Consider the following 26,468-nt stretch of genomic DNA (forward strand, 5'->3'; position numbering starts at 1 on the left):
GTTCGCGGGAGCGGCCATGATGACAAAGGCGTGACAGTTCCGCCAGTCCTACTCGTCACTTCCGCCCTTTCTGTCTGAGCGGAAGGCGGCATGAGTTGTATGGGATCTGAGGGGGGACTAGTGGTGCGCATGCGTGGTAGACATTAGACTGGTCCAACGCGGCACTTCCGGGAGAGAGGCTGACGTGTGACGGCCGGGACAGGAGACGAGGCAGAAGGAGCCGGAGATGTTAACGAAATTCGAGACCAAGTCTGCGAGGGTGAAAGGTATTGGGGGGCTTATTGGGGAGGAATATGGGGGGGCTGAGCTGTAGTCTGAGGACTGGAGAGGGGGGTGAGGCCTCTGGTTGGGGAGGAGCCTGCAGCCGGGCCGGTATGTACCCCAAATCCAAGCAACCCACCCCCACTGTACAGGGCATTGGTGGTACTGTCTGACACCCTAATATCTGTCCAATCTCTGGTCTGACACCCTAATATCTGTGCAATCTCTGGTCTGACACCCTAATATCTGTGCAATCTCTAATCTGACACCCTAATATCTGTGCAATCTCTAATCTGACACCCTAATATCTGTACAATCTCTGGTCTGACACCCTAATATCTGTACAATCTCTGGTCTGACACCCTAATATCTGTCCAATCTCTGGTCTGACACCCTAATATCTGTCCAATCTCTGGTCTGACACCCTAATATCTGTGCAATCTCTAATCTGACACCCTAATATCTGTGCAATCTCTGGTCTGACACCCTAATATCTGTGCAATCTCTGGTCTGACACCCTAATATCTGTCCAATCTCTGGTCTGACACCCTAATATCTGTGCAATCTCTAATCTGACACCCTAATATCTGTGCAATCTCTGGTCTGACACCCTAATATCTGTGCAATCTCTGGTCTGACACCCTAATATCTGTCCAATCTCTGGTCTGACACCCTAATATCTGTCCAATCTCTGGTCTGACACCCTAATATCTGTCCAATCTCTGGTCTGACACCCTAATATCTGTCCAATCTCTGGTCTGACACCCTAATATCTGTGCAATCTCTGGTCTGACACCCTAATATCTGTCCAATCTCTGGTCTGACACCCTAATATCTGTCCAATCTCTGGTCTGACACCCTAATATCTGTGCAATCTCTAATCTGACACCCTAATATCTGTCCAATCTCTGGTCTGACACCCTAATATCTGTCCAATCTCTGGTCTGACACCCTAATATCTGTCCAATCTCTGGTCTGACACCCTAATATCTGTGCAATCTCTGGTCTGACACCCTAATATCTGTGCAATCTCTGGTCTGACACCCTAATATCTGTCCAATCTCTGGTCTGACACCCTAATATCTGTCCAATCTCTGGTCTGACACCCTAATATCTGTGCAATCTCTGGTCTGACACCCTAATATCTGTCCAATCTCTGGTCTGACACCCTAATATCTGTGCAATCTCTAATCTGACACCCTAATATCTGTCCAATCTCTGGTCTGACACCCTAATATCTGTCCAATCTCTGGTCTGACACCCTAATATCTGTCCAATCTCTGGTCTGACACCCTAATATCTGTGCAATCTCTGGTCTGACACCCTAATATCTGTCCAATCTCTGGTCTGACACCCTAATATCTGTCCAATCTCTGGTCTGACACCCTAATATCTGTCCAATCTCTGGTCTGACACCCTAATATCTGTGCAATCTCTGGTCTGACACCCTAATATCTGTGCAATCATTGGTCTGACAACTAATATCTGTACAATCTCTGGTCTGACACCCTAATATCTGTGCAATCTCTGGTCTGACACCCTAATATCTGTGCAATCTCTGGTCTGACACCCTAATATCTGTCCAATCTCTGGTCTGACACCCTAATATCTGTCCAATCTCTGGTCTGACACCCTAATATCTGTCCAATCTCTGGTCTGACACCCTAATATCTGTCCAATCTCTGGTCTGACACCCTAATATCTGTCCAATCTCTGGTCTGACACCCTAATATCTGTCCAATCTCTGGTCTGACACCCTAATATCTGTGCAATCTCTGGTCTGACACCCTAATATCTGTCCAATCTCTGGTCTGACACCCTAATATCTGTCCAATCTCTGGTCTGACACCCTAATATCTGTCCAATCTCTGGTCTGACACCCTAATATCTGTCCAATCTCTGGTCTGACACCCTAATATCTGTCCAATCTCTGGTCTGACACCCTAATATCTGTCCAATCTCTGGTCTGACACCCTAATATCTGTCCAATCTCTGGTCTGACACCCTAATATCTGTCCAATCTCTGGTCTGACACCCTAATATCTGTCCAATCTCTGGTCTGACACCCTAATATCTGTCCAATCTCTGGTCTGACACCCTAATATCTGTCCAATCTCTGGTCTGACACCCTAATATCTGTGCAATCTCTGGTCTGACACCCTAATATCTGTCCAATCTCTGGTCTGACACCCTAATATCTGTCCAATCTCTGGTCTGACACCCTAATATCTGTGCAATCTCTGGTCTGACACCCTAATATCTGTGCAATCTCTGGTCTGACAACTAATATCTGTACAATCTCTGGTCTGACACCCTAATATCTGTGCAATCTCTGGTCTGACACCCTAATATCTGTGCAATCTCTGGTCTGACACCCTAATATCTGTCCAATCTCTGGTCTGACACCCTAATATCTGTCCAATCTCTGGTCTGACACCCTAATATCTGTCCAATCTCTGGTCTGACACCCTAATATCTGTCCAATCTCTGGTCTGACACCCTAATATCTGTCCAATCTCTGGTCTGACACCCTAATATCTGTCCAATCTCTGGTCTGACACCCTAATATCTGTCCAATCTCTGGTCTGACACCCTAATATCTGTCCAATCTCTGGTCTGACACCCTAATATCTGTCCAATCTCTGGTCTGACACCCTAATATCTGTCCAATCTCTGGTCTGACACCCTAATATCTGTCCAATCTCTGGTCTGACACCCTAATATCTGTCCAATCTCTGGTCTGACACCCTAATATCTGTCCAATCTCTGGTCTGACACCCTAATATCTGTCCAATCTCTGGTCTGACACCCTAATATCTGTGCAATCTCTGGTCTGACACCCTAATATCTGTGCAATCATTGGTCTGACAACTAATATCTGTACAATCTCTGGTCTGACACCCTAATATCTGTGCAATCTCTGGTCTGACACCCTAATATCTGTGCAGTCTCTGGTCTGACACCCTAATATCTGTGCAGTCTCTGGTCTGACACCCTAATATCTGTGCAATCTCTGGTCTGACACCCTAATATCTGTCCAATCTCTGGTCTGACACCCTAATATCTGTGCAATCTCTGGTCTGACACCCTAATATCTGTGCAATCTCTGGTCTGACACCCTAATATCTGTGCAATCTCTGGTCTGACACCCTAATATCTGTCCAATCTCTGGTCTGACACCCTAATATCTGTGCAATCTCTGGTCTGACACCCTAATATCTGTCCAATCTCTGGTCTGACACCCTAATATCTGTCCAATCTCTGGTCTGACACCCTAATATCTGTCCAATCTCTGGTCTGACACCCTAATATCTGTCCAATCTCTGGTCTGACACCCTAATATCTGTGCAATCATTGGTCTGACACCCTAATATCTGTGCAATCATTGGTCTGACACCCTAATATCTGTGCAATCTCTGGTCTGACACCCTAATATCTGTGCAATCTCTAATCTGACACCCTAATATCTGTGCAATCTCTAATCTGACACCCTAATATCTGTGCAATCTCTAATCTGACACCCTAATATCTGTGCAATCTCTGGTCTGACACCCTAATATCTGTGCAATCATTGGTCTGACACCCTAATATCTGTGCAATCTCTGGTCTGACACCCTAATATCTGTGCAATCTCTGGTCTGACACCCTAATATCTGTGCAATCTCTAATCTGACACCCTAATATCTGTGCAATCATTGGTCTGACACCCTAATATCTGTGCAATCATTGGTCTGACACCCTAATATCTGTGCAATCTCTGGTCTGACACCCTAATATCTGTGCAATCTCTAATCTGACACCCTAATATCTGTGCAATCTCTAATCTGACACCCTAATATCTGTGCAATCATTGGTCTGACACCCTAATATCTGTGCAATCTCTGGTCTGACACCCTAATATCTGTACAATCTCTGGTCTGACACCCTAATATCTGTGCCATCATTGGTCTGACACCCTAATATCTGTACAATCTCTGGTCTGGCACCCTAATATCTGTGCAATCTCTGGTCTGACACCCTAATATCTGTGCAATCTCTGGTCTGACACCCTAATATCTGTGCAATCTCTGGTCTGACACCCTAATATCTGTGCAATCTCTGGTCTGACACCCTAATATCTGTGCAATCTCTGGTCTGACACCCTAATATCTGTGCAATCTCTAATCTGACACCCTAATATCTGTGCAATCTCTAATCTGACACCCTAATATCTGTGCAATCTCTAATCTGACACCCTAATATCTGTGCAATCTCTAATCTGACACCCTAATATCTGTGCAATCTCTAATCTGACACCCTAATATCTGTGCAATCTCTAATCTGACACCCTAATATCTGTGCAATCTCTAATCTGACACCCTAATATCTGTGCAATCTCTAATCTGACACCCTAATATCTGTGCAATCTCTAATCTGACACCCTAATATCTGTACAATCTCTGGTCTGACACCCTAATATCTGTGTAATCTCTAATCTGACACCCTATCTGTGCAATCTCTGGTCTGACACCCTAATATCTGTGCAATCTCTGGTCTGACACCCTAATATCTGTGCAATCTCTAATCTGACACCCTAATATCTGTGCAATCTCTAATCTGACACCCTAATATCTGTGCAATCTCTAATCTGACACCCTAATATCTGTGCAATCTCTAATCTGACACCCTAATATCTGTACAATCTCTGGTCTGACACCCTAATATCTGTGTAATCTCTAATCTGACACCCTATCTGTGCAATCTCTAATCTGACACCCTAATATCTCTGTAATCCACAAGAACTCTCACAACTCACATTATTGCTCAGTAATTCCTAAGTTATTCCTCCTGGAAATGAACTATTAGCCGTCTTGGGCGTGCCCCTGTGCAATAAGCTAATAGCCTTAATTTGTGTGGTGACACGAGGGTCATAGACACGCCCATTTGTCACTTTATTCATACATTTCCAGGAGGAATATCAGAGGGATGGCACAACACAGATTGGTAAGACCTGTGCCCCAGAATGTGTCCTGTGTCCCTCCGTCTGCATGGTCTGATTGGTGCGCTGCCGCTCTAGTGACTGGTATGGGATCGGCAAAGCTAGCCGGGTGCTGCCCCCCGACATCTCAGTCCGTCGCACAGACACTGCACATATTAGACCCCTGCCCCATTCAGACGGGGGGACAGGACCCCCATTCTTGTCATTAGAAGTGAGATATAACCTGTAGGAGGAGCCCGTGTTCCCGGTCAGTATATGGCACTGACCCGCACGCTGTGTATACTAATCTGCCGCCTTCTTCCCCCTCTCTTAGGCCTGAGCTTTCATCCCAAGCGGCCCTGGGTCCTCACCAGCCTGCACAATGGCGTCATCCAGCTGTGGGACTATCGCATGTGCACCCTGATCGACAAGTTCGATGAACACGATGGTGAGTGGCGACGACTTTCCCGAATGTGCGGCAGGTAGTGATGTGACCGCGCCCTGCTAATGATTGTGTCTTTCTCCATGCCAGGCCCCGTCCGAGGCATCGACTTCCACAAGCAGCAGCCGCTCTTTGTCTCTGGGGGCGACGACTACAAAATTAAGGTGAGTCCTGGCAGGGAGTGGCCGACGGCCCCCATCTAAATCTGTGTGCAGTAACCTCTGATTGCCAGCAGGGGGCATAGTATAATGGTTTCCTGGTCTTAGAATTGATAACCTAGCCTTAAGGTAGGTCTTTATTTGAAGATTGATGGGGGTACAACACCGGGACCCCTACAGATCAGTTGGGGTGAGCCCTGCGGCCTCTTGTGTACATATCAAGCACAGTGCCGTACATTATATAGTGGCTGTACTTGGTATTGCAGCATGACCTGGTCACCGCTCAGTCCCATTCAAGTGAGCAGCAATGCTAAGTCAATACCTAATCCGCAGGGGTGCCGCACACCTTCACACCTGCTATACCGCCATGTTGTCAGACCACTACTCCATCCCACCTCCTGGCATTTGTACCCAGTGCCAGTGGGTGTAACCTGAGCCTGTAGGACTCCTCTAAGCCTGTGTTTGTTTCGTGCAGGTCTGGAACTACAAGCTGCGGCGCTGTCTCTTCACCCTCTTGGGTCACCTGGATTATATCCGCACCACCTTCTTCCATCATGTAAGTCTCAGCCAGTTGGAGGCGCCGTATCCAATCTCTTTACATGGGGGAGGGGTTTTATAGTCGATCACTAGAACCCCACAGCCTTCTGTCATCAACCAAAATGATGGCGTCCTACCATGGGCACCGAATAAAGAGCTTTGCAAAAGTATTCACGCCCCACAATCTGTAGAATCGTAGAGGGGTGAATACTTTTGCAGAGTTTTGGAACGAAGCCTGAGTTCCGGGGTCTTTATTTTGCAGGAATACCCCTGGATTCTCAGCGCCTCCGACGATCAGACCATCCGCATCTGGAACTGGCAGTCTCGTACTTGTGTTTGGTAATGTCCGCCCGTCATCGGGGTGGGGGGGGTCACTGCTACGTTTCGGTGTTCTCCTCTGACACGTCTCTTTCCTCCCGCAGCGTCCTGACCGGTCACAACCACTACGTGATGTGCGCCCAGTTCCACCCCTCCGAGGATTTGGTAGTGTCCGCCAGCTTGGACCAGACAGTGCGCGTTTGGGATATTTCTGGTGAGCTGCCCAGGTCAAGGGGGTCACCTGCGCGGTCGCCTCCCACTCCAAACTGCAGAAGAGTAGAAGTCGGGAGCAGAAGGGCGTAATAGTCTGCAGCCAGGGTTATGTGACAAGTTCGGGTACAGTGACAGAATTCTAGGGCTTCAGAGCTGAAATCTCCCAGCAGGCCCTGACCAATCATCTGATAGAAGACAGTAATGACCGGCCCCCTTATAACAGGAGATCAGTTGTTAGGGGCGTGTCTGACTACATACTTGCTGACAGTTTCCAAAGACAGCCAGCAGAATTGTGAATGCAGCTCTAGGGGCTTCTGGTTTGCTTCCCATATTGGAGACCAGGAGCTGGCCACGTTCCATATCATGTCCCTTCCACTGCTCCATTGGCTTCGGTCAGATCAACGGGCGCTGCCACGGGGCATTACCAGACATATGTGAGCACCATCTTAGAGTGTCACCCCCATGCTATGAAGTCATTTAGTGGCAGGGACTGCTGATATTTCTTAAAGGGATTTTCCAGGTCGTCTATACTGATGACCTATACTTAAGTCATCACTTTGTGATCAGTGGTGTCTGACACCCAGGGCATCCGCAGATCAGCTGGATAGAGAGACTGCTGCATTCACTGAATACCAAGCACAGCACCGTATATCGTGTAGTGGCTGTGCTTGGTATTGCAACTCAGCTCCGTTCACTTAAATGGGACTGAGCTGCTGCTGTACCATGTGACTGACGAACGTGACGTCATTGGTACAGGGAAGAGGCCACCGCATTGTCAAACCGATCTGTGGGGTCATCTCTATAAGTCCCAGAAATCCCCATTAAAGGGATCCACCAACAGAAGAAGTTGCCGCCGTTTCTCTGCTCCGCCTCTTCCCTTCTGCAGTTTGGAGTGAGGTTCGCCTCCGTTCACATTTAGGAGTACACGGCAGATCCGACCAGTCGATGAAAGAATACGGCCGAGGCGGGGGGGTGCTTACCTCGCCTCAGTCACATTCTGCATGAACTTGGAGGGAACGCTTCTCCCCCCTTCTAAAACTATCGCTGCCGTCTACCTCCCTTCTGTCAGCGCATGTCGTGTTTAACCCTGTGTGAGCTGCATGCCGTGGTCACCATCGTCCAAGGAATACGTTGTATGTGTATTAACCTACCTAATGCATTCTTAAAGGGGATGTCTATAATTGTTGGGGCCTATAAAGGTACATAGTACCGCATCCTATTAATACCGTGCTAGATGGCGCTATTGCTCGTACTAAATTTGGTCCTAGCAGGGGTCTCTGATCCAGTGCAGGTAAAGAGCGTGTGTTGTCCCCAAACTAATCCATCTCTCCGCTGTGGATATTAAACGCATGCCTGTCCTGCAGTAACCGAAGTATTAACCCCCTCCGGAGCGTGCACCACCCACTGGTCCATCCTCGGTGTCCTCACCGCCCTCTTTATTTGTGCAGTCACAGACATTTTCCATCCATGCTACTGCGGTGCCTCCGTCCACTCCATCCGCCGCCATATTGTACCGCCTCCACGTGCCACCCATCCATCTGTGAGGGAAAAGGAGTCACTGGGCTTCCTCCCTGAAGGGGGCGCCAGTGGTGGAGGAGCAAAACCCCACCGCTGACAATTGTTAAAGGTGGTGACGGGGTTCTGAATGGGTTAAAAATAAGCCCTACTCCCCTTCACCGATCCCCTGCTGCTCACGTTCTGGTGCCAGCGTCCACCTCCTGGACCCCCCGGCCAATCCCTGTCCTCAACGGTGACCCCGCCTCAAACAGCGGCCATTTCCTGTGTGTCGAGTCGGGAACAGGAAGTAGGCCTGGGCAAAATCGGAACAGGAAGTGGGGATCGGTGAGGAGAGTAGGGCTGCTTTTTTCTTTTTTTAACCCATTCTAGATCCTTTCCAAAAACTTTTTAACCCTCAAGGGTTTGACAGAGTCAAGTTTTTGATATATTTTCACATCACATCCACTTGTTGTCAGTGAATGGAATCCATACAGGCCGAATATTTCTCACAGCTGAGGGTTTGCTTCTGCGATGGACTCCAGGTGGATACAGTGAAGCAAAACCTCAGCTGTGAGAAGGATCTGAATGTCCCATTTACTGACAGGCAGAGGTCTTGTAGCCGTCAGGAATATCATTTGTCATAACTACTAAACTTTTCACTAAACTTTATTTACATATCTGGACAAGAGCATTAAGGCTCATAGGATACTCAGTGTCCACGGCTTTGCAGAGGCCACTTATGAATAGTAAGAGTGGCGCCCTCCACCTGTGAGCCAGGGTAATACAGTAAGGTCGTACTATTCGTATAGTAGAGGTGTCGTCGCAGTGTGTCAGGCCGAAGATGGTGGTGCCCCGTCATGTGGACATGCAGCCTCCTCCATTATTCACCTTGTCCGTCTTGACTAACCTGTCCACGTTTACTCTCCTCCATGGAAAGGCCTCAGAAAGAAGAACCTGTCTCCGGGGGCGGTGGAGACCGACGTGCGAGGGATCACCGGGGTGGACTTATTTGGGACCACCGATGCCGTGGTCAAGCACGTGCTGGAGGTTTGTGCGTTGTACTGCCCCCTATCAGTCATTGATGTCACATGGGATCCCTCTTATAGCCACTAGAAGAGAGTCTTAATGGAGTTGTTCCGGATTACAAAGACATGGCTGCTTTCTTTTACAAACAGCGCCACATCCGTTCATAGGTTGTTCGCAGTATTGCAGCTCTGATCCATTGAAAGTGAAAAAGCCCAAGCTGCAATACCAAAAACAACCTGTGGACAAGTGTGGCACTGTTTAGGGGGAAAAGAAGCCCTTCAACATAACTTAGTTCTTTCTTGGTTGAGCTGCAGTACCAGTCACAACCACACCTGTATGTGTGGCGCTGTTCCTAGATAAACAGTAAAGGGGCAGCGGTGATCCAGCCGTGTATCACATCCCGTCATAGATTGATGTCCAACCCACAGATAAGCCATCATTTACAAGTCCTGTACATTCCCTTTAAGAGTTATGGATGATGAGTAATTTTTTTTTCCCTAATCCTGATAGGGTCATGATCGCGGGGTTAACTGGGCGGCTTTCCACCCCACCATGCCTTTAATTGTATCTGGGGCAGATGACCGCCAAGTCAAGATCTGGAGGATGAATGGTAAGTGCCCCCCACATCCATTTACCACTTCCACATCTTCTTAAAGGGACCGTCTACAGTTTGTCTCGTCTATCTATACATGGGGGAGCGTATGCAGAACGGTTCACCTTTGTCTGTATCTCTGTTTTCCAGACTATGCTGCGCCCTCTACAGGCCAGTTCTCAGTAGACATGACTAGAGGTGTTGCCTGCTGCCCCGTGTAGCATGTGTGTGGATACAGAGCATTTGTAGTGTTACTGAACCCCCCCCAAATCCCTCCAACCTCTGGGCTGTTTTTCATCAAATACTTGCCCCGCCCAGTTTAGGTCTTTAAGCTTATATGGGTCACATGACGCCCAGCCTTGTAGGTCTGATTCCCAGTTAGTCTGGAGACAATGAGAAGGAAGAATCACACCTTACGTATCCAGCGTAGAGAAGACCTCCAGATGTGCTTTGGGGAAATCTACTTCTGAATTGGGAGATCCCCTTTAAATGCCCCCAAAGGGCGGAGCCACCCAGTGGCAGTAACACTACACATGCTCTGTTTGCTGCAGTGGTATTATGTATTGGGGTTGTAGCTGCTTCTCTATATACCTAGTACTGCCCTCCCCTCCTCCCTGTGCTGCCTACTAGTACCTGTGTGAGCTCTGCGGTGACAGGTTGCCTTGTAGTTAAGGACTAGAACTCCCAGCATGCTCCGCCTAACTAAAGAAAGGCCCCTGATGAGCGCAGCTCTGGAGTATAATACAGGATAAGTAATGTAATGTATGTACACAGTGACTGTACCAGCAGAATAGTGAGCGCAGCTCTGGAGTATAATACAGGATAAGTAATGTAATGTATGTACACAGTGACTGCACCAGCAGAATAGTGAGCGCAGCTCTGGAGTATAATACAGGATAAGTAATGTAATGTATGTACACAGTGACTGTACCAGCAGAATAGTGAGCGCAGCTCTGGAGTATAATACAGGATAAGTAATGTAATGTATGTACACAGTGACAGTACCAGCAGAATAGTGATCGCAGCTCTGGAGTATAATACAGGATAAGTAATGTAATGTATATACACAGTGACTGTACCAGCAGAATAGTGAGCGCAGCTCTGGGGTATAATACAGAATAAGTAATGTAATGTATGTACACAGTGACTGTACCAGCAGAATAGTGAGCGCAGCTCTGGGGTATAATACAGGATAAGTAATGTATGTACACAGTGACTGCACCAGCAGAATAGTGAGCGCAGCTCTGGAGTATAATACAGAATAAGTAATGTAATGTATGTACACAGTGACTGCACCAGCAGAATAGTGAGCGCAGCTCTGGAGTATAATACAGGATAAGTAATGTATGTACACAGTGACTGCACCAGCAGAATAGTGAGCGCAGCTCTGGAGTATAATACAGAATAAGTAATGTAATGTATGTACACAGTGACTGCACCAGCAGAATAGTGAGCGCAGCTCTGGAGTATAATACAGGATAAGTAATGTATGTACACAGTGACTGTACCAGCAGAATAGTGAGCGCAGCTCTGGAGTATAATACAGGATGAGTAATGTAATGTATGTACACAGTGACTGTACCAGCAGAATAGTGAGCGCAGCTCTGGAGTATAATACAGGATATGTAATGTATGTACACAGTGACTGTACCAGCAGAATAGTGAGCGCAGCTCTGGAGTATAATACAGGATAAGTAATGTAATGTATGTACACAGCGACTGTACCAGCAGAATAGTGAGCGCAGCTCTGGAGTATAATACAGGATAAGTAATGTAATGTATGTACACAGTGACTGCACCAGCAGAATAGTGAGTGCAGCTCTGGAGTATAATACAGGATAAGTAATGTAATGTATGTACACAGTGACTGCACCAGCAGAATAGTGAGCGCAGCTCTGGAGTATAATACAGGATAAGTAATGTAATGTATGTACACAGTGACTGTACCAGCAGAATAGAGAGTGCAGCTCTGGAGTATAATACAGGATAAGTAATGTATGTACACAGTGACTGCACCAGCAGAATAGTGAGCGCAGCTCTGGAGTATAATACAGGATAAGTAATGTAATGTATGTACACAGTGACTGCACCAGCAGAATAGTGAGCGCAGCTCTGGAGTATAATACAGGATAAGTAATGTAATGTATGTACACAGTGACTGTACCAGCAGAATAGAGAGTGCAGCTCTGGAGTATAATACAGGATAAGTAATGTATGTACACAGTGACTGCACCAGCAGAATAGTGAGCGCAGCTCTGGAGTATAATACAGGATAAGTAATGTAATGTATGTACACAGTGACTGTACCAGCAGAATAGTGAGCGCAGCTCTGGAGTATAATACAGGATAAGTAATGTAATGTATGTACACAGTGACTGCACCAGCAGAATAGTGAGCGCAGCTCTGGAGTATAATACAGGATAAGTAATGTATGTACACAGTGACTGCACCAGCAGAATAGTGAGCGCAGCTCTGGAGTATAATACAGGATAAGTAATGTAATGTATGTACACAGTGACTGCACCAGCAGAATAGTGAGCGCAGCTCTGGAGTATAATACAGGATAAGTAATGTAATGTATGTACACAGTGACTGTACCAGCAGAATAGTGAGCGCAGCTCTGGAGTATAATACAGGATAAGTAATGTAATGTATGTACACAGTGACTGCACCAGCAGAATAGTGAGCGCAGCTCTGGAGTATAATACAGGATAAGTAATGTATGTACACAGTGACTGCACCAGCAGAATAGTGAGCGCAGCTCTGGAGTATAATACAGGATAAGTAATGTAATGTATGTACACAGTGACTGCACCAGCAGAATAGTGAGCTCAGCTCTGGAGTATAACACAGGATATTACTCAGGATCGGTATTGCATAGGTGTCTTCTATATGTGGTATTTACTCTCTATGGATTGAGGTTACTCTGGATATACATTTAGTATCTTGAATCTGCATGAGCTTCTTGCAGTCCATTAGATCTTGGAGTGTTTTGGTTCTGTCTTGCCCTCGTTCTGACTCCTTTTTCTCCCTTTGGTGCAGAGTCCAAGGCCTGGGAGGTGGACACTTGTCGTGGACATTATAACAACGTCTCCTGCGCCGTTTTCCATCCTCGCCAGGAGCTCATCCTTAGTAACTCTGAGGATAAAAGCATCCGCGTGTGGGACATGTCTAAGAGGTGAGCAGCAGGTGACGCATCGCTCTGTCCTGTGTATAGGGGAACATCACGTGTGTCAGTTTCCAGCACCCGCACGCCGATAGAACAGCTGAACTGTGCAGGGTGTGGATCTCCGACCGTGACAGATCCCTGCGCATTCTGGAGTATCAGACGTCACATTATAGATTATATTTTCCATTGATCCCACCACCTACCATAGCAATGATCCCCTCACCAACCGCACTTCAGACTGTCCATTGTCATCTTTTGAACCTGTTACAGAAGAGGAAGTCTCCCAACTACTTTCTTCATCTCGCCCTACAAGCTGCCGTAGTGACCTCTTCCCCTCACACCTTCTCCAATCTCTGTCCCCTGCTGTCACTACTTACCTTACTAAAATATTTAACCTCTCTCTCTCTCTCTCTCTTCTGGAATCTTCCCATCCTCCTTCAAGCATGCTGTTATAACCCCGCTATTGAAAAAACCCTCCCTGGACCCATCCTGTGCTGCTAACTATCGACCCGTCTCTAACCTCCCCTTCATCTCTAAACTCTTGGAACGCCTGGTCTATTCACGTTTAATCCGCTATCTCTCTGCTAACTCTCTTCTTGACCCCTTACAATCTGGTTTCCGCGCTCTGCACTCTACTGAAACGGCTCTCACAAAAGTCTCCAATGATCTCCTAATGGCTAAATCCAATGGTGACTTCTCTCTTCTTCTGGACCTCTCTGCAGCTTTTGACAATGTTGACCATCAACTCCTCCTCACTATGCTCCGCTCAGTCGGCCTCAACGCCACTGCGCTCTCCTGGTTCTCCTCTTATCTCTCAGACCGCACTTTCAGTGTATCATTTGCGGGCTCTGTTTCTTCCCCTCTTTCCCTTGCTGTTGGGGTTCCTCAGGGCTTGGTCCTAGGCCCCCTGCTCTTCTCTCTCTACACAGCCCCCATTGGACAAACCATCGCCAGATTTGGCTTCCGGTACCATCTTTATGCTGATGACACCCAATTATACACATCTGCCCGTGACATCACCCCTGCACTCATACAGAACACCAGTGACTGTCTCTCTGCTGTCTCTAATATCATGTCCTCGCTCTTTCTGAAACTAAATCTCTCTAAGACTGAACTACTACTGTTTCCACCATCTAATAGATCTGTCCCTGATATATCCATTGCAGTCTCAGGCCTTACTATAACTCCTAGGCAGCATGCCTGCTGCCTCGGGGTTATGTTTGACGCAGACCTTTCCTTCACCCCTCATATTGAATCACTCGCACATTCATGTCACCTCCACCTCAAAAACATCTCCAGAATACGGCCTTTCCTTACCAGAGATACATTAAAGACACTTATTGTCTCTCTGACTCATTCTCGCCTTGACTACTGTAACTCCTTACTAATCGGTCTTCTCCTCACTAAACTCTCCCCTCTACAATCTATTCTGAATGCAGCGGCCAGGCTCATCTATCAGGCTAGACGCTACAGCGATGCCTCCGGTCTGTGCCAGTCACTACATTGGCTGCCTATTCATTATAGAATAAAATATAAAGTTATTACTCTCATCCACAAGGCTCTCCATAATGCCGCACCTCCCTACATTTCCTCCCTCCTCTCTGTCTACCGCCCAACCTGTGCTCTCCGCTCACTCAATGACCTAACACTTACATCCTCTATTATCAGAACCTCCCACGCTCGTATACAAGACTTCTCCCGAGCCGCACCACTTCTCTGGAATGCTCTACCCCGGACAATCAGATTAACTCCCAATTTCTACAGCTTCAAACGCAAACTAAAGACGCATCTTATCAGACAGGCCTATCACAATGTCTAACGTAAACCCTTAACCTTCCTCTGTCCCCGCTCCCACATTACCCCACATGATATGATGTCATCTCAGGATAACTTTATAGGTCCAAGCTCCATCCACATGTTACAGGACACGACTGGTGACGGCTCATAAAGTCTTATGTTTGTGTAATGACAGTCACCTCTATTACAGGATTGTCTGACCCCTGTATAAGCAATGCCGCCCCTGCCACCTCTTGTGTCACCCCCCTACCTCATAGATTGTAAGCTCTTGTGAGCAGGGCCCTCAGTCCCATTGTGTGAAATGATTTTCTTAGTAATGTATCTTTCTGTCTGTATTTGAACCCTACAAATTGTACAGCGCTGCGGAATATGTTGGCGCTATAGAAATAAAATGTATTATTATTATTATTATTATTATATTCGTGTTTATCTTTTGCTTCTCCCTAGAACCGGCGTCCAGACCTTCCGCAGAGACCACGACCGCTTCTGGGTCCTGGCCGCGCACCCCAACCTCAACCTCTTTGCAGCAGGTAGGATGTGGGTTACCTTCTCATTTAACCCTATTATTGCTGATCTCTAATCTGTGACTCCAGCTACAGGCTGCCAGGACATGCTGGGAGTTGTAGTGTACGAAACACTAGAGTCACGGGTAGGAGAGCGCACTCACCTGTATCTTGACACGTTCCTGGTTTGTATCGCCCTCGCAGGCCATGATGGAGGAATGATCGTATTCAAGCTGGAGAGAGAGCGCCCCGCCTACGCCGTGCACGGTAACATCCTGTACTACGTGAAGGACCGCTTCCTGCGGCAACTGGACTTCAACAGCTCCAAGGATGTGGCCGTGATGCAGCTCAGGAGGTGAGAGACGCGTCGGTCACATGACCCCGAACACTTTAGCACTACCGCACATTGGACCAGGATTAGAAAAACATGGCTGCCTCCTTCTAGACGCTGCGCCACTAGGTAGTGCGCGGTATTACAGCGCTGCCCCTTTCTTTGCTGAGGTGCAGTACTGCGCACAACCTGTAGGCAAGTGTGGTGCTCTTTTGCAAAAGAATGCCACTTTAACCCTTCCCTGCTGCAGCCATTTTTCAGTTCCTTTTGAGGGCTTTATTTTTACAGGACAACATTGTATTTGTACCATTTAATATTCCGTATGAGGATTAACTCTTTGGGAAATAAAATTTTCGTTGTCGCCATATTCTGACACCCATAACTTATTACGGTACACGCGGCTACATAGGGCGTCTTTTATCGGGAATGGATTAAAAGGGTTGTGATCCATCCCAGCTCCCCCGTCTAAGTGGTTCAGCCATTTTCTGTCTTCCTCTCTGCAGCGGCTCCAAGTTTCCAGTGTTCAACATGTCCTATAACCCTGCGGAGAACGCCGTCCTGCTCTGCACGGTAAGATGCCATCGGTTTGTTGAAGTCCTTTGTCTCCAGGCTTCTGCTTGCTGTCAGTGACTGAACCTTCTTAGGGCACCATGGACGCCCCTACAAATGTATAGGGTGCCTGCGACTCCCTGTATGGCCAAGGGCCGGGGGAAACTTGGAAGCGGACACAGTACTGTATTGGTGTTGTGACCCCCCCACCACCACCATCATAAAGTGATGCGACCCTTTCCTTTCAGGACAGGAGTGTAGCTCTGAGGTTTACATTGATACACTGTAACAAAACTTCAGAGACCGGTCCAGGATAATTTTAGCTTTCATTCACTGCCATTAAGCAGATCTCTCTGACACAGATCGTCCCATTGATCAGCGGCCATGACATTATAATATAGAATTGTCTTTTTTTTTATGTTACAGAGGGCCAGTAACCTGGAGAACAGCACCTATGACCTGTACACAATCCCCAAGGACTCCGACTCCCAGAATCCCGATGGTAAGGGTCAAGAGAATTGCATGTATTTACATATGGGATGTGGATATGTCAGTCCTGAGCCATCCAATATAATGGGGCAAGCCGTGCTGACTGTGTAAGGTAGATGCACAAGTTTGCCGGTTGGTGGAAACAGTCAGCAAGCTGGTGGATAGAGATTTCCCTAATAAGATAGAGGGATTTGCCAGGGCCTACATAGGGCATCAACACCCAGACCCCACTGATCAGCTGACTTAAGAGACCGTGACCTCTTCCCTCTTCATCGGGGGCTCAGTCCCATTCATGTCAATAGGGCTGAGCTGCAATACCAAACACAACCACTATACAGTGTGTGATGCTGTGCTTGGTATTGGGTAAAGAAGCCACAGCGCTCACAGCTCAAATAGCTGATTGGTGTCCATACACCCCCACCGATCCTAACGAGAGGCCATCAATATATACGCCCCAGAAAACCCTATAAAGAATACCAATCCCCTTATCAGCTCTGATACCTGCAGAATAGTGATCGCAGCTCCAGAGTATAATCCAGCCTCGGACTGAAGATTACTGACCACTCGGCTCCCCCATACAGGTGTAGACACCCCCAGTCTTATCTCTGCCGTACCTCATACATAATCTTCTTCCCCCGCAGCCCCAGAAGGGAAGCGCTCCTCGGGCCTGACAGCGGTGTGGGTGGCTCGTAATCGGTTTGCAGTCCTGGATCGCATGCATTCAGTAAGTGACGCTCCTTCTATCTATAGGGCTTGTCGTGTATGGCCGCCTCTCTGACCCTCACCTCTATACACCCCCCCCTATAGATCCTCATCAAGAACCTGAAGAATGAAATCACCAAGAAGGTCCAGGTGCCCAACTGCGATGAGATCTTCTACTCCGGCACCGGGAACCTGCTCCTGCGAGACGCCGACTCCATCACCTTGTTTGATGTGCAGCAGAAGCGGTAAGCGAGGCCTCACCATGGAGGCGCCATACTTCATTTTGGCTCTGCGTTGTCCTGTTACTCCTCCTGTGTCCTGTGTCCATGAATTGACTTCTGATGATCGTGTCTGTGATGGTCCCCTACTAAAGTGATCTCTTCTGTCTCCATACAGGACTCTGGCATCTGTGAAGATCTCCAAAGTGAAGTACGTGATCTGGTCGTCAGACATGTCCCACGTGGCTCTCCTGGCTAAGCACGGTGAGTTCCCTGTAGGGTTTCTATGCTTCCGCCATGGGTCAGCCATCACTATACGGGCTGACGTGTCCCCCCTCTTCGTCCATCCACAGCCATTATGATCTGCAACAGAAAGCTGGAGTCTCTGTGTAACATCCACGAGAACATCCGAGTGAAGAGCGGAGCCTGGGACGAGAGCGGAGTGTTCATCTACACAACGAGCAACCACATCAAATACGCCCTGACCACCGGGTATGTGCACAGATGTATGCAGGGATGTGTATAGGCCCTAAAAAGGAACATGGATAAGGGGAGTCTAGCTGGAGCGGCCCCATTCAGTCACCCATCTGCTAATTCTCACTATGTTTGGTGTTTTGTGTCACGCCAGAGACTACGGCATCATCCGCACCCTCGATCTGCCCATTTACATCACACGGGTGAAGGGTAACAGCGTTTACTGTCTGGACCGGGAGTGCCGTCCACGGGTGCTCACCATTGACCCCACAGAATTCAAGTTCAAGTTGGCCCTGATTAATAGGAAGTATGATGAGGTAGGTTCAGGCCAATGTGGTCCTCCTTCTCCATGTATGAGGCCAAGGTGGTCCTCCTTCTCCATGTATGTGGCAGAGGTGGTCCTCCTTCTCCATGTATGAGGCGGAGGTGGTCCTCCTTCTCCATGTATGAGGCTGAGGTGGTCCTCCTTCTCCATGTATGAGGCTGAGGTGGTCCTCCTTCTTCATGTATGTGGCAGAGGTGGTCCTCCTTCTCCATGTATAAGGCTGAGGTGGTCCTCCTTCTCCATGTATAAGGCTGAGGTGGTCCTCCTTCTCCATGTATAAGGCTGAGGTGGTCCTCCTTCTCCATGTATAAGGCTGAGGTGGTCCTCCTTCTCCATGTATGTGGCAGAGGTGGTCCTACTCCATGTATGAGGTGGTCCTCCTTCTCCATGTATGAGGCTGAGGTGGTCCTCCTCCATGTATGAGGCTGAGGTGGTCCTCCTTCTCCATGTATAAGGCCGAGGTGGTCCTCCTTCTCCATGTATGAGGCTGAGGTGGTCCTCCTTCTCCATGTATAAGGCCGAGGTGGTCCTCCTTCTCCATGTATAAGGCTGAGGTGGTCCTCCTTCTCCATGTATGAGGCCGAGGTTGTCCTCCTCCATGTATGAGGCTGAGGTGGTCCTCCTACATGTATGAGGCTGAGGTGGTCCTCCTACATGTATGAGGCTAAGGTGGTCCTCCTTGCCCTGTATGAGGCTGAGGTGGTCCTCCTTCTCCATATATGAGGCCGAGGTGGTCCTCCTTCTCCATATATGAGGCCGAGGTGGTCCTTCTTCTCCATGTATGAGGCTGAGGTGGTCCTCCTTCTCCATGTATGAGGCTGAGGTGGTCCTCCTTCTCCATGTATGAGGCTGAGGTGGTCCTCCTTCTCCATGTATGAGGCCGAGGTGGTCCTCCTTCTCCATATATGAGGCTGAGGTGGTCCTCCTTCTCCATGTATGTGGCCGAGGTGGTCCTCCTTCTCCATATATGAGGCTGAGGTGGTCTTCTTTCTTGGTATCAAGCCAAGGTGGTCCCCCTTGTCCTTGTTTGTATGCGGGAGATGATCCTCTTTCCCCTCCTTGTCCCTGGATCAGAATTCCTGGAGCCATCCAGATTTCCTGGAGTTTTTCCCATCATGTCACACGAGAGAGTCCATGTTTATCAACCATTTATTTTCTTTACTTCTAGGTCCTGCATATGGTGAGGAACGCCAAGCTGGTGGGCCAGTCCATCATTGCCTACCTACAGAAGAAAGGCTACCCGGAGGTGGCACTGCACTTTGTCAAAGACGAGAAGACGCGGTTCAGCTTGGCCCTGGAGTGCGGTAACATTGAGGTAACGTTGGGATCCTCCTTCCTATGTCTTATAGCGCCCCCTATTACACATTGCCCCAGCTTAATAAACCTGTCTGTTCACATGAAGAGAAACCAGCATAGTCTACAAGGATTTATGACACTACTTATATTCTAGGTCTCCTGAAGTTCTTCCCATGTCTTCCTCTGTATCGTCCGGCCACTAATGGCTCCTTCTTTGTCCTCACCAGATCGCCCTGGAAGCCGCCAAGGCCTTGGACGATAAACACTGCTGGGAGAAGCTGGGCGAGGTGGCCTTACTGCAGGGCAACCACCAGATCGTGGAGATGTGCTACCAGCGAACCAAGAACTTCGACAAGCTCTCCTTCCTCTACCTGATCACCGGCAACCTGGAAAAACTGCGCAAGATGATGAAGATTGGTAAGCAGACGGTGGGGGTAGCAGAGCTGTGTTTGTTCTCAGCTGTAGGTGGTCGCGGCGTCCTGGCACTTACCATGGCACCCGGCAGATCAGCTCTTTATAACTTTTTCTTCGCTCCATTTTTAGCTGAGATCCGTAAAGATTTCAGTGGTCAGTACCAGAACGCCCTGTACCTGGGGGACGTGGAAGAGCGGGTGAAGATCCTCAAGAACTGCGGACAAAGTAAGTGTCCTGGCCGGGGGGGGGGGGGGGCGGTCTTACGGCTACCATGCACACTCTCCCCTCCGCTATGTGACTACTCTCATCATCTCGTTCTCAGAGTCCCTGGCCTATCTCACTGCTGCCACCCACGGGATCACCGAGGAAGAAGAAAACCTGCGGGAAACATTCGACCCCGAAAAAGAAATTGTAAGTTCGTGACCACTGATACATAGGACGCCTCCTTTGGTGGTTGTGGGTATGGCTGTTTAAAGGGGTCTTCTTGGACTTCAATAGTACTAAATGGATTCTACCATACATTGCAATGCATTAACATTGCAGTGTATTGTATTGTCATAAGATTTAAAAAAATATCAGTACTAACTCTGAAATATCTGCTCACGTTCTGTAGATTCCCGAGGTGGATCCGGAAGCTAAGCTGCTTATGCCCCCTCCCCCGGTGATGCCACTGGACACGAACTGGCCTCTGCTCACCATGTCTAAAGGATTCTTTGAAGGAACCATTTCCAGTAAAGGTAAGTGGTCCTGCAGGATAGGTGATCTATTAGTAAGCCTGGGGGTGTCCTAGACCCCTGGACAGTACTAGGTGATGAGGGCTTGGTTTCCCGTACAGTAATCTCACTTTACACCCTACCAGCTAAAGGAGCAATGGCCGCCGACATCGATGTGGACACAGTGGGAGGAGAAGGCTGGGGAGAAGATGCCGAGCTGGCACTGGATGAAGGTGAAGGCAGCGGCTTATATGGTATCACTTGGCTCCCTTTGGCTTATAAGAATGTGAACCTCACAGCCTGGTCTCATTTCAGATGGCTTTGTGGATGCCGGTGATACATTCGGAGACGATTCCCCTGGAAAAGGACAGGAAGAAGGAGGTGGATGGGACGTGGAAGAAGACTTGGATCTTCCTCCTGAGCTGGTCAGTAGTCCTGGTTCCTCAGGTGGTCAGAGGTTTCATCTTTAGATTTTTCCTCCTAACTTTGGTCCTTGTGTTTTTAGGATGTTCCTGCTGGTTCCTCTGGCGGAGGAGAAGATGGCTTCTTTGTGCCACCGACCAAGGGCAGCAGTCCAGCACAGGTAAGACATTACGTAGACACCTTCATGTAGATGTGTCATGGCATCTACTGTAGGATGGACCTTAGATCCCCACCATGGTTACATCTCGATCTTATTCTGTCTCCAGACTTGGTGTAACAACTCTCAGCTCCCCGTGGACCACGTTCTGGCCGGTTCTTTTGAGACGGCAATGCGAGTAAGTTCACTATAAGCCTCTGTAGATCTAGCACTGGTCCATGCCAGGAGAAGCCAAGACAAATTTGTTTGTGACAATCTTCTTCTCTCCTCAGCTTCTCCATGACCAGGTGGGAGTGGTGAACTTTGCGGCTTATAAGCAGCATTTCCTGCACACCTTCTCCAGGGGACGTAGTACTTACCAGGCGCTGCCAGGGCTCCCAGCTATGTACGGTTATCCCCAGCGCAACTGGTAAGGATCTGCCATTGCATCTTATATTCTCATCTGTATTTCCTCATGCTTCTGTCTAGCTGTGGAGTGAAATGTTGTAATCCTGCCTACCTGCTGTTGCCACTAGGGGGAGCTCATTGCATACACATTTTCACAAACCTCATTGAATGTTATATTAAGGATGGGTGGCTAAGTGTCTGATCAGTGACAGTCTGACCACTGAGACCCCCACCATTCATGCGGACACAGCCATTCCATGGTGCCCCCGCTTATCTCCAGGCACAACTATTTCGGACTGTCTATTTTTGGAGCTGATAGCCGCTGTCCTTTGTATCACACAAGTCCCAGACTATTAGAAGATGTCTCTCTCTGACCGCGGTCTCCATTACCTTTCCAGGAAGGACGCAGGATTGAAGAACGGACTCCCCGCCGTCGGCCTGAAGCTCAGCGACCTGATCCAGCGTCTCCAGCTCTGCTACCAGTTGACCACATCCGGCAAGTTTGAGGAAGCGGTGGAGAAGTTCCGGCTGATCCTCCTCAGCGTCCCCCTTTTGGTTGTGGACAACAAGCAGGAGATTGCGGAGGTGCGGGGACAGCCGTAGCATCAAGTGGGGGGGGGGTTATATATAACATCCCGGAGGTGAAGAGGTTAATGCCGTATTCCCTTCCGTTGTAGGCCCAGCAGCTGATCACAATCTGCAGGGAGTATATAGTGGGGCTGTCCATGGAGATAGAGCGGAAGAAACTTCCCAAAGACACCCTGGAGCAGCAGAAACGTATTTGTGAGGTGAGGCTGAGCTGTGTGTCATGAGCCTGTGGTACCACTAGGGGGCAGTCTTCCTATTTTACCTTAAACGTTGTCCTTTTGCAGATGGCGGCCTACTTCACACACTCCAGCCTGCAGCCGGTCCACATGATCCTGGTCTTGAGGACAGCGGTTAACCTCTTCTTCAAGCTGAAGAACTTCAAGACGGCTGCCACGTTCGCCAGGCGACTCCTAGAACTTGGGCCCAAACCGGAGGTGGCGCAGCAGGTGGGTGACGTCTGTAATATTATTATAGACCCGACTGGACACCCCGACCGCTCTGACAATCGATATTTTGTTTCTTCCATCACAGACGCGCAAGATTCTGGCCGCGTGTGAGAAAAACCTCACTGACACGTACCAGCTCAACTACGACATGCACAACCCCTTCGACATCTGCGCCGCCTCTTACCGGCCAATATACAGGGGCAAACCGGTGGAAAAATGTCCTCTCAGTGGAGCGTGCTACAGCCCCGAGTATAAAGGACAGATCTGCAGGGTCACCACGGTAGGTGTGGGGGTGAACTGGCTATAATATGGGCAAAGGTGAGACTTCTAGTGATAGACTATGCCCCGAAGGGTCCTGGCAGCAAGTGTTATGTTTTCCTACACTGCCCCCACAGGAGAAATGAAGCATTGCGTAGGATATGTCTTAAAGGGGTAATCCACATTGTAACTAAAAACTGATAGGGTCAAAGCTGAGACCTCTACTGATCAGCTATGATCTGAGAGGCCATGCAGCGATTGAGGTGTTTTCCTGCAGTGCCCCCACATGAGAAATGAAGCATTGCATAGGATCTGTCTTAAAGTACTAGTCTGTATCTGGATGATTCTTCGAGAGACACTCTAATTCTTGAACCTTCTCTATTCACACAGGTGACGGAGATTGGGAAAGACGTGATCGGTCTGAGGATCAGCCCTCTACAGTTCCGTTAGGACCTCACAGTCCTACAATAAGCCTTATGTTTTTGGTTTTTTTTTTTCTTTTTGTCCACCCGATTATATGTAGTCGATACCGCTGGCTCCGCCCCTCCTGTGTCCTCTAAGCTTATAAGTCGACACTACGACCTCTTCTTAGTAACCTTGTAACACAGTAAATAGACATCCTTCCCATATGTGAAATAAAAATTACCTAATCGGAAGCTCTCCCGTTTTCTTTTTTTTAGTAAAGTGAATGCTCAGTACTGTGAAGGAGTCCGGAAAAGCCCTTAAAAGGGACCTTTCACCACCTCTACTAACTCTCCTTCATTCAATAGGCGCCGCTCCACTGGTTCCGACACAGTTGGAATTTTTTCTCTAGCCCCACCATTCCTGAGCAATCAGTTTTCTTAGCTTCAGCACCGAGTATGCTAATTACTGCCAAGTAGGCGGTCCTGGGCTGGATGAGATATTCTAGGAACCGCCCATCTGCCTAATTAGGATATCGGGTGTTCAAAATAACAGAAATGATTGCCCAGGAAAAGTTAGGGCTAGAGCAAAAAATTCCGCCAGAATTGGTGGAGCAGAGCCTATTGAAGGGTACAAAAATTTGGAGGAGGTGGCGAAAGGTCCTCCTTAAAGACAGCATACACGATTTCTTGCATGTTAATAAGCATGAAACTACTTATTTCAGTCTCCAGACTGTGAATGAAGCAGCTCTCTCTTCCCCTCTCCCAGCAGGAAGTCCCAGCAAACACCAATTACCCCAAGCCAATCAGCTATATGCAACTGAATGTTTCAAGGACAATACATTTCTCTAAAATTTTGTCTATAAATATCAATAACCCATCACTGACTTAGAGACTGAACTGTTTAGGCCGTAGGTTTTACCAGAGAGGACACATCGTAGCCTTCGTGTACTTTGGACCAAGCAGAGCCTTCTACTCATATATACTGACCAAATGCTCATGTAGGAATAAAGTTGTGATGAAATTTATTGTTTTGTGGATGTTTTTGTCCTTGTAGAGGATCTGCACTCGCTTAATGTCATACAATGTTTGGTAGATTAGACATCGGTGGGCCTCTGCATCGTCATCAATTTAGCACATCCCAACTCCAACTATATCTGCATCCTTCGATAGGGGCCACTCTGCTGATTTCCGCGCAGTTGGAATTTTTTCTCTAGCCCCTACCTTTCCAGAGAAATCAGAGCTAATATTTCAGCACCAAATATGCTAATGAGGGTCTCTACTGTCAAGAAGGCGGTGCTTCTGGGCCAGATATTTCTTTCTTATTTCACTGGGGGTCACAGCGCCAGGGTATAGACCTGGCCACATAGAGGCTGACATTAGGAGTAGTAAATGAGGCCGGCTCCACCTCAGGGCTATAACCTCTCCACAGGAACATGCCAGACTTAATCGGTTTGTAGTGGAAACTCCTCTGCCTTCCTAAATTGCCATTCAGTCAGTGACTTTTAGGCCCCTCCCTGGATGCTCTCAACGCTCCCCTTCCAGCTCCAGGAGCCGACCTCATAAAAGGACCAGGAAATCATCCTACAGGTCACTGTTCTCCTCCCCTTCCTATGGGCTTACTCCGGAGGAGTGTGTTCCCGGAACTCCTACTCCAAGAAGTCCTCTATCAACCCCAAACCTGTCTGGCAGTCAAGCTCCAAGCCTTCATCTTCAAAGTCCTCCTTTGTATGTAGATCTTCACCCCCACTCAGGGCTCCTGAGTCGGCAACTCCTGAGGCCGAGAGGTGGGGCTACTCCATCAAGTCCTCCCTTTCCAGGTTCATCAAGATCTTCTTTGGTGGCTCTCCTCTCCAGGAATCTCAGGGAAAATCCTTTGTTCCCCTCCGTAGGTAGGTGATCTCCGCCAACCCCAGTCTTTTTGGCTGGGGAAAAGTCTTCGGTGCTTTGACTGTTGAGGGCCTGTAGTCCAATGTTGAGACCTCCCTCCAGATCAATCCTCTGGAACTGAGAGCCATCTTCCTAGCCGTCTCATTGGACCTTTCTCCTCCAAGGACATCTGGTCAGGGTTCAGACCAACAATTCCATTCCTTGGGCAGAGTGTTATGTTCCAACTATTGGTGGATCACATTCCATGCGTAAAGAATTGGGCAGCAGACTAACTCAGTTGAGAGAGACTCACACCGGGCGAGTGGTCGCTTCATCATCAGATCTTTCTCCAGTTGTGCTCCTGGTGGGGCACTCCCGATGTTGACCTCTTTGCTTTCCACCATATCCTCCCCAATACGTACCCTCGAACCTTTGCAGGCAATGCTCTTATGATTTCATGGTGAGACTTCTAACTTCTGTACCTGTTCCCACCTCTTTCTTTGCCTTCTTGGGTTCTCAAGAAGCTCAAGGTCAAGTGGGTTCCAGCCATCCTTGGGGCTCCGGATTGGTTGTGCCAGGACCCCTGTTTCTGCTGGTGGGTGCACCTTGGCCTCTTCCTCTGCATGTCGACCTTCTGACACAAGGACCACTGGGGACAGATGAGTATGGTGACCTCTTTAAGGAATTAGGAGAAATAAGGACATGATGGGAACCTTTAGGGAAGACACAAGAATAGGAGGGCACAATCTGGAATTAGTCGGGGGGGGTCCAAGTAGTTGAGACTTGGAAGGAACTTCCAGCAGATGTGTTTGGGAAATCTCCCAGTAAGTAACTATAAGAATGGCCCGGGATGAAGACGTGTCTGTCCTAAGATAAGATCATGTACTAATGTAGGGGCAGACTATCTGCTGTACGTCTCCTATGGTTCTGTTATTAGATAGAGATGTGGTACAAGTTG

General features: G+C 48.3%; 1 protein-coding gene across 2 annotated transcripts; it reads left to right on the forward strand.

Annotated features, from left to right (window-relative positions):
- Positions 1–124: 124 nt before the first annotated feature.
- COPA (coat protein complex I subunit alpha) lies at positions 125–24,669 on the forward strand. 2 transcript variants are annotated; one of them, XM_075283243.1, is made up of 34 exons: positions 125–266; positions 5,553–5,666; positions 5,751–5,824; positions 6,294–6,374; positions 6,618–6,694; positions 6,778–6,887; positions 9,321–9,430; positions 9,920–10,019; positions 10,152–10,199; positions 13,044–13,179; positions 15,415–15,497; positions 15,675–15,825; positions 16,305–16,371; positions 16,777–16,852; positions 17,481–17,563; positions 17,647–17,786; positions 17,938–18,023; positions 18,113–18,251; positions 18,388–18,550; positions 19,727–19,873; positions 20,082–20,271; positions 20,398–20,493; positions 20,591–20,679; positions 20,882–21,005; positions 21,128–21,214; positions 21,297–21,406; positions 21,487–21,564; positions 21,671–21,739; positions 21,834–21,970; positions 22,347–22,533; positions 22,626–22,736; positions 22,821–22,982; positions 23,068–23,262; positions 23,631–24,669. In XM_075283243.1, exons 1-34 carry the CDS (start codon positions 227–229, stop codon positions 23,688–23,690), a joined length of 3,720 nt encoding a protein of 1,239 aa, XP_075139344.1. In that variant the 5' UTR covers positions 125–226; the 3' UTR covers positions 23,691–24,669. The 2 variants fall into 2 exon arrangements, with proteins under 2 accessions (XP_075139344.1, XP_075139346.1); XM_075283245.1 differs by lacking the exon at positions 10,152–10,199.
- The last annotated feature ends 1,799 nt before the right edge of the window (positions 24,670–26,468 follow it).

This window comes from Leptodactylus fuscus, chromosome 7 (assembly GCF_031893055.1).
Source record: "Leptodactylus fuscus isolate aLepFus1 chromosome 7, aLepFus1.hap2, whole genome shotgun sequence".
Lineage (NCBI taxonomy): Eukaryota > Metazoa > Chordata > Amphibia > Anura > Leptodactylidae > Leptodactylus > Leptodactylus fuscus.